This window comes from Nymphalis io, chromosome 25, assembly GCF_905147045.1.
Source record: "Nymphalis io chromosome 25, ilAglIoxx1.1, whole genome shotgun sequence".
NCBI classification, from domain to species: domain Eukaryota; kingdom Metazoa; phylum Arthropoda; class Insecta; order Lepidoptera; family Nymphalidae; genus Nymphalis; species Nymphalis io.
In genome coordinates this window covers 6,060,442-6,070,576 of record NC_065912.1, presented here as the reverse complement: position 1 = coordinate 6,070,576, position 10,135 = coordinate 6,060,442, and the positions used below count along the sequence as shown (strand labels likewise).

Here is a 10,135-nt window from a genome sequence, read left to right as displayed (position 1 = left end):
GGAAATTTAACAAATATATTTAACAGTTTCAAGTCTTCACTTGTATTGGCAGTCCCCATGACTGGCTACTTTTATTATTTATCCTGTATGGAATCAATGAATACTGACTCCACACTTCAAATTACGCCTTATTAATTGAAGTTTTCTTCACATGTAATTTAAATTTATTAATTTAATAATTAAATTGAAAAAAAAAATTACAAAGGTAACATATTATCCAATATATATATTTGAGAATTTTTATTATAAAAGCTACCCTTGCCAAAGGTATGAATGATGATAATGTTTTGTATTATTTAATTTTTGAACGCAAGCTATGTGATCAATGGCATCCGTTCATAGACTATCTGTCGCTGTCACTGTCAATCAGACGCTAAATACGTCACCGTCAATTTTTTATCGAATTGCGAATAAATCGTTCTTGATCTTTAAATTGACTAAATAATACTTTTTGTTTACTTTTTCCTAAAAAATACTTGTATAATGTGTTCATAGTACTAGCAGTGATTGTGATAATTTCGTGTTTCTGTTGTAATTGTAAAAAATAATACTTTATAATGGCGAACAATCGTATCCCGTCCGGACCTAACACGCCCGGGAGTCAACAGACACCAACTCAGCAAGGTATTAAGATCTTCATACAAAGAGACTATTCTGAGGGCACGGCGGTTAAGTTTCAGACGAGATTCCCTCCTGAGTTGGAAGACAGAGTAAGTGAAAGTTTATTGTTTATCTAATGTCAACACGCCTTAGGACTGTCCTTGATACCAATTTGCCTTAGTTTCGCTTAGGTAAATTTTAAACATTTCATATGACCATTAACCTTTAAATAGTTATTTAAGACAGTTGGATAAAAAAAACGTAAATTTCTTGAGCTGAATTCATCTGTGTTTAATTTAAGAATGATTTAACTATATTTGCCAAACCTAATATATAAATGCAGTTACATTTCTTTTATGGTATTTATTGTTTGTAAATTATCTGATTCACATAGTCTAATTTACTCCTCTATTGCACTATAAAATATATTATTGTGAAATAAGATTATGCAAAGTGAACAAGCCATTGTAGTTAACGGTTAATGGATATAAAATCTTCTCAGTGAAAATGTTTAATTAACATTATGTCTACAGGCTATGAACACTCAATGATCATAAAAAAAAACACTAAGTGTTCCTTAAGTTTTCTATAATATATGTAATCGGCTTAATTTTGTTTTGCAGATAGATCGACAAACATTTGAATTCACAATGGAGAGATTGAATGAGCATTTTGAAATGGCAGAAACAGCTGATTGCAGTACCTATTGTGAAGGCTGTCTTGCTTGTCTCACAGCTTATTTCATATACATATGTACTGAGACACATTATGAAAAGGTATAGTTTTGTAGTATACATAGTATTTTTACGACAGAGACAATTTTTACTTTACTATACCTTCAATATGATATATATTAATTTTATCATTTTTTCTTACATAATTTAACATTGATCTTTATATCGTCAAATAGTAATACATCTTGTATGTGTAATTTCAGCACTTAAGAAAAATTTCAAAATTCATAGCAACGCAGAACGAAAGAGTCTACAATCCCAGAGGTATACACATAACAGATCCTATACTCAGAGGATTGAGAGTGATAGAGATAACAATCATTGATGTACCAAACTGTCAAAGTCCAACTGGTAACTCGACGACGGCACAACTACGACACACTTGACCACCACACGAAAACAGGGAGTTCTTTATGTAACAATTAAGGTATTGGTTTTAATATACTGGTGCTTTGTTACTGTCATATTTGTTATTTTATTGGACTTATAAATTCCGTTACTCGTAAGTGTTAAAATTAGGTTAATAATGTAAATAAAATAATTCAAATTTGTTTGGAAGTGTCGTTCGTAAGACTTTATATGGTCTGTAACGTAAGCACCTAAGTTTTTTATTAAAACCAATTGTATAATATATCATGTTCAGATTGGTGAATACCAAGTGAGTATGATTGAACTCCCTATGCCAAAATGATCTTCCGTGCTTTGTGAGGAATTGCAAATGTAAGATGAAAAATGATATTAGATTGAAGATTTGAAATATAATCTTAGATATAAGACCTTATTTTTATCTGTCATGACATAGTAAATTGAAAGAAAAAAATTGTAAAGAAAATTAAACCTATTTTTAATGTCAAATATATTACTTATCAAAATTCAGGTAGTTAGCTTTTGTTAATTATGAACAATTTGAAAAAGAATACTTTAGTATATTTACAACAAAGAATGCATTACTTGCTAGACTCGAGTTTGTTAGTATTTATTTAAGTCCATCGATTTTGAAACTATTGACAGATGAAATACACATTTACTATTTCACTCACAGAGAGAGATGAGCATATGAATAGGGTTTTCTGATAAAATCAAACATGTATTTATAGATAGGTGTTCTTGTTTTATCTTTTAAAAGATGTTTATTATTGTAATGAGTCTTGTAACTATGTAATCCATAGTCTAATATTAAGAATGGATATAGGATTATAAAATATAATAACATGGATGTATCATATGGGTTGTAATATTAAAATTTAATAAAAGTATTGAAAATTTAAAACAGACATCATAATTCGATAAAAGAAAAAATAAATGCTATGCTAAACATTTCTAATAATATTTACGATTGATTATTTATAATTGATTTATGATTAACATATTATGTTGCTTAAATACTGCAATATGTTGTGCAACATTACAGCTGTTCAATATAAATATATATCAACCTGACAACCGACATGCTAGCACCTAAAAAATAAATAACATTTTTCAGCGTGTGCAACTCAAATTCACTTCAATTTAAGCATTTCAATTGAAATCTAGATAAGAAACAATTTTGATTTGATAATTTCATGTTAAAAATACACCTTACAAAATCAGTAATGATCGGCAATTTGATTTTCTTTACAGAAACCCGGCTGTTATTATGTATATAATAAATACTTTTGAGATCCTTCAAATAAATCTAAGAATTAGGGTGATTGAGTGCAGCGAAAAAGGCAGACTTAAGTATTATGTCATATTATTATCATATTATATGATTATAATATGACAATATTATAACCAAGTATATAATACTATTCTCTATATCAGATGAACTTGTCCCTAAGTTTTTGTTTTAAATGTTGCCACAAGTCATATTTGATGGATCACAGAAATAAGAGTAAGTAATTTAATTTTGGAATTATTATGACGCCATTATGACTGACGATTGGTCTTTGTTTTTAATTTTTTTTAACTACTACATTCAGAATTAGTGTTTACATACTTAAAGCAATTTAGATGTCGCCATTGAAAAAGAAATCACCAAATGCGAGGATCACAAGTTCAAAGGTTAATTTATATTATTACTTTAAAATTATATATATGACCTATTTGGGTGGCATTTATTAAGTTATGAATAATTTAACTTTATATTGCTAATATTTATTTTAAAACTTAATTTTGGGCTTAAGATAGAATTAATATTATTTAACAAGAATTATCTATGAATAATTCTGTAGTTATATTTATTGGAATATACATTTTTATGTGAGGTGTATTTTTTTAATAACAATATGAATAGATTATATTTTTTTAATGTTCTTTGTGTTCATTTTAATCTTGAATAATTATTTATATCCTTTTGATATTTAGTAACATACATATTTTTTTAGTATTTTATTCCGAATATGAACCGATGCACTGAACCTTACTACCTTGTTACTAATATTTATAAGGCTGAATGTCATAATTCCTTGGCTCTTCCAAAGAATAAAAAAGATGTTCATATCTTTTTTTTCAAAAACAATGCCATAAGTCAAAATTACAAAACTTTTATTCTATTTCTAAGTAACATATGCACACAATTCTTTATTTTAATGTTATATTATTGCCCCAATATAAGTGTAGTTAAACTAATGATCTCTTATATCCAGTAGATGTGTGCGAATAATAAATATCAAAAACATGGGATTATTCTAATGTACCTATTCGATATGAGAGTGACCAAAAATTTACTGTGTAAAATTGTATATTGCGTTTTCATATATTATTACATTATTAATCTTTAATGAAAAATATGTAATGTATGTAAAAATAAAACTATTTGTACTAATGGCTTAAGTTAAGAAATAGTTATATTGTAAAATTTATTATGACTTTATAAATTACAAAAATTATGTAAGAAAAGGTTTTTTTTTATTGAGTTCCCTTTACACCTAAATACAAGCTGAGCAGGCAATAAGGAAGAGGAGAAACAAACCATACTCCAGCAGAAGGTAATAGTATGGGTTCTAAATCTCTGAATACCAAGGAGCATATTATCTACTTAAAATCGACCTCCTCTAGGATGTTTCTATAGACGTCCGGAAACACACGACAAACACTCATATCACATAAGCAAATATTTGTCATATGCAAGGTAAGGCCTGTCGCCTGATAGCAGGTGCAGTGACCTTTAAAGCATATGTCATATTGATAATAATAATTTTATTATTGTTGTTATCTAGAAGGTTTTAGTTATTAAATTTAATAATTATTGCTTATATAAAATGTATGTTTTGTAAACATGTTCCAAGTCCAGGCCTAGCCAGAGACTGAAATCTTTTAAAGATTTTCTCTGCATAAGAAAATAGAGGGAGAAACGCAAGGCAAATTCAAAAGGAAAAAAAATGTATGTACCTACCTGTATTGACAAAAGGTGACAAAAATTTCATATATATGTCATTTTTAACAGGTAGGGAACGGTGCCAATAAAAAAACTTTGAACTCTCAAGGGTGGATTTAATTTTGGCAAATATATAGAAATTACAAAATAAATTTTTATGTTTTTTTCCTTTTTTTGCTACGCTTTCTAATATCAATAAGAAAGTGTTAATCAATAATATTTGTATATCACTTGACTCATTCTGTGATCCCCCGCATAATTCCTCGAGGGCCCTCGTAAACATAAGATTTTATGGAATCTAATTATGTCGTTATTACTTTGACGTAGGCGGCGAGTAGCGGGGGTTATTCTGTTGGCTTAAATCATAGGAGCTTTACTTGATAGCTCAAAAATTAATTAATTTGATTATGGAGTATTTATCCTATACCTATCTATTATTTTCTTATTAAACATCAATATTTTCATAAATTTTATGAGTAAGCTAATATGTAATAAGTGCAATTTAAATTGGCTAGTATGAAGTTCACTGTTACTTTCACACGTATGCAAATTGGAAGGCAAACAATAATGTTATATTTATGTATATTTTAACCGCGTTATATTAGTATTTCTATCGTAACTTACAACCTACTTAATTCCTAAGGGTATATCTGTTGCAGCCAGATATGACTAATTTCTGACCGACAAACTTTGATCACCAATATTGTTGTTATAGTAAACATGGGGCACCTTCCATTGTTTTCGCGGTATTACAAAGAATGATAATGCTAGAGGTACGTACTATGGCACCATTTAAATAAAAATGAATGTTCCTTATCTGAGGAGTATTTACTCTTTTCAATTGACGATATCCCCCTAACTAATGTAGGTCACGGTGGTCATTCTCAAGAAAGACAAGACAACTTCACTAGAGATACGATAGTTTTATAGCAAATTTGCAAAAAAAACGCATAGTGTAACTATACATAAGTATATGACTAGATATTAAGTACACTCTCCCTTTTTACTATTGTAATCTGATGAGACAGCAACACCAAGCTCAATGGGCCACCTTATGGTAAATGTCACCATTGCGGATCGCCCATAGACATTGACACTATTATATAATATTTACGCTCTACACATACACAAAGAGAGAGCGGAACAGCGGGCATGACGACATAAGAGAGCACCATGCCTCTGCTTTATGGCATACGAGTCGGACTTGCCCCCAAGACACGCCAATAGATATTTCACATCAAAAACAGGTGCATTTATTTTTACCAAACACTTATCTCGCTACCTTTTGTATTTTATGACAAATCTTAAATATATAAGTAACTTATGCAGCACCATTATACTTTGAACTACCTTCCATCCTTTGAAGCCTTGTAGCGGGAAATGAATGACACGAGGCTGCAGCAAAACATCGGAGGTCAATAAACGTGGTGACTTTATTTATTGGGGAAAACGTAATTTGATGGATAATAAAGTCAGCAATATGTTGCATAATTTGTATTTTGATGGTTTTTTTTTTGTAAATTACTTTATCGTTTATTACCGAAGGGAAGTTGAGTCATAAGCAAGATATTTCAATGTGAAGATGTTGGTTACGGTTACAAATACAGGGTAAGACTTGAGATGCGATACTAAAGTCAGCTTCTTGAATGTTATAGTTGAAGGAAAATTTTCTTCATCATCATCAGCCGAAAGACGTCCACTGCTGGACAAAGGCCTCCCCCAAGGATTTCCACGTTGGCCGATCTTGCGCTGCCCGCATCCAACGGCTTCCCGCGACTCGTTCTAAGTCGTCGGTCCACCTTGTAGGGGGCCTGCCCACGCTGCGTCTTCCGGTTCGTGGTCGCCACTCGAGAACCTTTCTGCCCCAGCGGCCGTCGGTTCTGCGAGCAATGTGCCCCGCCCACTGCCACTTCAATTTAGCAATTCTTCGGGCTATGTCGGTTACTTTGGTTCGCCTGCGGATTTCATCATTTCTGATTCGATCTCGCAGAGAAACTCCGAGCATAGCCCTCTCCATTGCCCTTTGAGTGACCTTGAGCCTTCTTATGAGGCCCATTGTGAGCGACCACGTCTCTGATCCATAAGTCATCACTGGCAACACACACTGGTCGAAGACTTTCGACTTGAGACACTGCGGTATTTGGGATGAGAAGATATCGTGTAGCTTCCCGAACGCTGCCCAGCCGAGTTGAATTCGACGATTGACCTCTTTCTCGAAGTTGGACCTACCTAGTTGGATGGTCTGACCTAGGTAGACATAGTTGTCTACAACTTCGAGTGCAGAATTTCCAACCTTGACTTGAGTGGGTGCAACATGGATGTTCGACATGATTTTCGTCTTGTCCATGTTCATTTTTAGACCCACTTGTTGGGAAACCCTGCTGAGGTCATCGAGCATAGTGCCGAGGTCTTCCAAGGTCTCAGCCATAATTACAATGTCATCGGCAAATCGAAGATGAGTGATGTACTCGCCGTTAATATTGATGCCAAGTCCGTTCCAGTCCAGAAGCTTGAAAACATCTTCCAATGCAGCGGTAAACAGTTTCGGAGATATCACGTCTCCCTGTCTTACACCTCTCTGCAGTTGGATAGGTTTTGAGTTCTGATCCTGGAGTCGGATCGACATGGTGGCGTTCTCGTACAAGCACTTTAACACCCTGATATACCGATAATCAATTTGGCACCTTTGAAGAGAATTCAGCACGGCCCAGGTTTCGATCGAATCAAAGGCTTTCTCATAGTCCACAAACGCTAAGCAAAGTGGCTGGTTATACTCCTCAGTCTTCTGTATAACTTGCCGCAGCGTATGTATGTGGTCTATGGTGCTAAAGCCTTTCCGGAATCCGGCTTGTTCGGGTGGCTGGAAGTCGTCAAGCCTTTGCTCGAGACGATTCGTAATGACTCTCGAAAACAACTTGTAAACATGACTCAGCAGTGAGATGGGCCTGTAATTCTTCAGAAGGGTTTTATCACCCTTCTTAAAGAAAAGTACCACCACACTTCTGTGCCATGCTTTTGGCGTTTGACCTTTGGCAATGACGGAGTTAAAAAGCCTCTGAAGAGCCCTGAGGATCGGTGTACCACCCGCCTTCAGAAGCTCGGCTGTAATACCATCATCACCAGGTGCCTTGTTGTTTTTGAGTTGTCCGAGAGCCATTCTAATCTCGAAAAGACTGACGTCCTGAAAATCTTCAGTGTAGTGTCGGGTTAGTCTTGCTCTGGGATCTGCAGCATGACTACTGACAGGTGATTGAGCTGTCGTGTACAGCTGACCGTAGAACTTCTCAACCTCTTCCAACAGCTCAGATCTTGACGTGACTATTCTGCCATCCTCAGTTTTCAGCCTTGTCAGTTGACTCTGACCAACAGACAGATCTCTGGCGAACACTTTAGAGCCTTTGTTCCGCTCGATGGCCTCTTTAATGCGCATTGTATTAAATTGGCGAGTGTCGCGAGTTAGAGACTTTGAAATCCGTCTGTTGATCAGCCGATAGCCGGCAGCATCAGCTGGGGAGGTCAGAATCATTTTCCGTCTTTCCTCCATAAGCCGTAGGGTAGAGGCAGAGATCTTTTTGGTTCCTTTTGTACGGCTGGTCTTGAAGGTCTTAGACCCAGCCGTACGGACAGTTTCCACAAGCCTGTCGTTGTATGTGTCCACTTCCTCGCAGTCTGCTAGGCAATCGAATCGGTTTTGGAGTTCGAGCTGAAAGGCTTCGGGATTTCGGATTTGAAGAGGTGATGGTCGGAGCGTAGACTTCATCAGTCGGGACCTCTGGAGTTTAACATTGATATTTAACGAGCCTCTTACGAGTCTGTGATCGCTCCCAGTTTTGACTGCATTGATCACGGAGACGTCATTAAATATTTGTCTTCTCGTCGACAAGATGAAGTCTATCTCATTCTTGGTTTTCCCATCAGGGCTCACCCAGGTCCATTTACGCTGACCTGGCTTCTTGAAAAAGGAGTTCATCATAAAGAGTCCCTCCTTCTCCATAAAGTCAGCCAACATCTGGCCCCGAGTGTTGCGGTCTCCAATTCCATGAGGTCCCACCTTTAACTCATCACCGAATCGTTTGCCCAGCTTCGCGTTGAAGTCCCCCATTACAACAGTGAAATGAGTCTTGTTGGTATGTATGGCTTTAGATAAATCCTCATACATGACCTCAACCTCATCGTCGGAGTGTGTCGAAGTCGGCGCGTATACCTGTATGACCTTCAAAGAATACCGCTTGGTGATTCTGAGTATAAGGTACGCCACCCTAGCCGACACACTCTCGATTTTCACAACGTTGTTAACGAGGTACTTGTGGACTATGAACCCGACACCACCTTGAGACAGTTGATCGCCCTCTCGGAAATAGAGAAGGTTACCGGATTTCAGGATCATCGTATCCTCCCCCTGTCTTCGGACTTCGGATAATCCGACGATATCCCAGTGTAACCTGCTCAATTCTTCCTCCAGTTCGATGATCTTCTCGTCGGTCCGCAGTGTACGCGTGTTATATGTTGCCAGGGCCAGAGGTCGTCGGTGTTGGTAACACGAAATCTGCCGGGGATTCTTAGCACCCCCTGCCCCGCCGTTACCACAGCTGTTACCAAGGCTAGGAATAGCAGGGCTGCCGGGGACTAGGGGCCGTGGTTTAGTTGCGCGAATCATGAGGGGATATGCCATAATCGCCACGCTTGGCAGACGGGTTGGCGATCGCAGTAAGTTAGTCATAGTACTCAGAGAGACGCTGCTGCCCATTCTCTGGTGTATATTCCCTCGGGTCGACTTCTACGCCCCCCACGGGATGAGATGGGGTGGTGATATTCGTCGCCGTCACCACACGGCACAATTTCAAAAAATTTCTTACTATCTGATATTTCAGAGCATTTGTACATTCCTGTTTTTGTTTATTATAATAATAATATCCTGGGACATTTTTCACACACGGCCATCTGATCCCAAATTAAGCTTGTACTATGGAAACCAGACAACTGATATACTACATATACTAATTTATTTTTGTAAATACATACTTATATAGATAATTACACCCAGACTCAGGACAAACAGACATGTTCATGCACACAAATATCTGTCCTGGGTGGGAATCGAACCCACAACCTTCGGCGTGAAAGGCAAGCATCCACCAACCACGCCAACCAGCTCGTCAATTCAACAGATTATAAAGATATTCTGTAGGTACCTACTATTTTTAATTTGTTAATATTACAATTTTATTCTGCCTTTAAATCTGTTAGTGTTCATCATCAACAGCCAATCATTGTCCACTGCTGAACGTAGGCCTCTTCCAAGGTTTGCCAAAGCTCCCTGTCCTCCGCCTTCCGCATCCAGTTGGTGTTGATCGATGTAAATATTGTTAAATAAATGACGAATTACTGTAATTAAGATGTCAAATCACGACTGCTCTGTCAAAAAACTATCTTAAAATTAAAT

The 10,135-nt window shown here is 36.2% G+C and overlaps 1 protein-coding gene across 1 annotated transcript; it reads left to right on the top strand.

Moving 5' to 3' along the window:
* The first annotated feature begins 379 nt into the window (after nt 1–379).
* LOC126778308 (golgin subfamily A member 7) lies at nt 380–4,187 on the top strand. Its single transcript, XM_050501809.1, has 3 exons — nt 380–710; nt 1,224–1,376; nt 1,538–4,187. The coding sequence occupies exons 1-3, from the start codon at nt 558–560 to the stop codon at nt 1,718–1,720; spliced, it is 489 nt and encodes a 162-aa protein (XP_050357766.1). The 5' UTR covers nt 380–557; the 3' UTR covers nt 1,721–4,187.
* The last annotated feature ends 5,948 nt before the right edge of the window (nt 4,188–10,135 follow it).

Excerpts from the sequence above, each read along its gene's own strand:
- LOC126778308 (XM_050501809.1), top strand. The coding sequence starts at position 558 with ATGGCGAACAATCGTATCCCGTCCGGACCTAACACGCCCGGGAGTCAA. Across the intron at positions 711-1,223 it reads CTCCTGAGTTGGAAGACAGA|ATAGATCGACAAACATTTGA; the intron begins GTAAGTGAAAGT and ends TTTGTTTTGCAG. Across the intron at positions 1,377-1,537 it reads CTGAGACACATTATGAAAAG|CACTTAAGAAAAATTTCAAA; the intron begins GTATAGTTTTGT and ends GTGTAATTTCAG.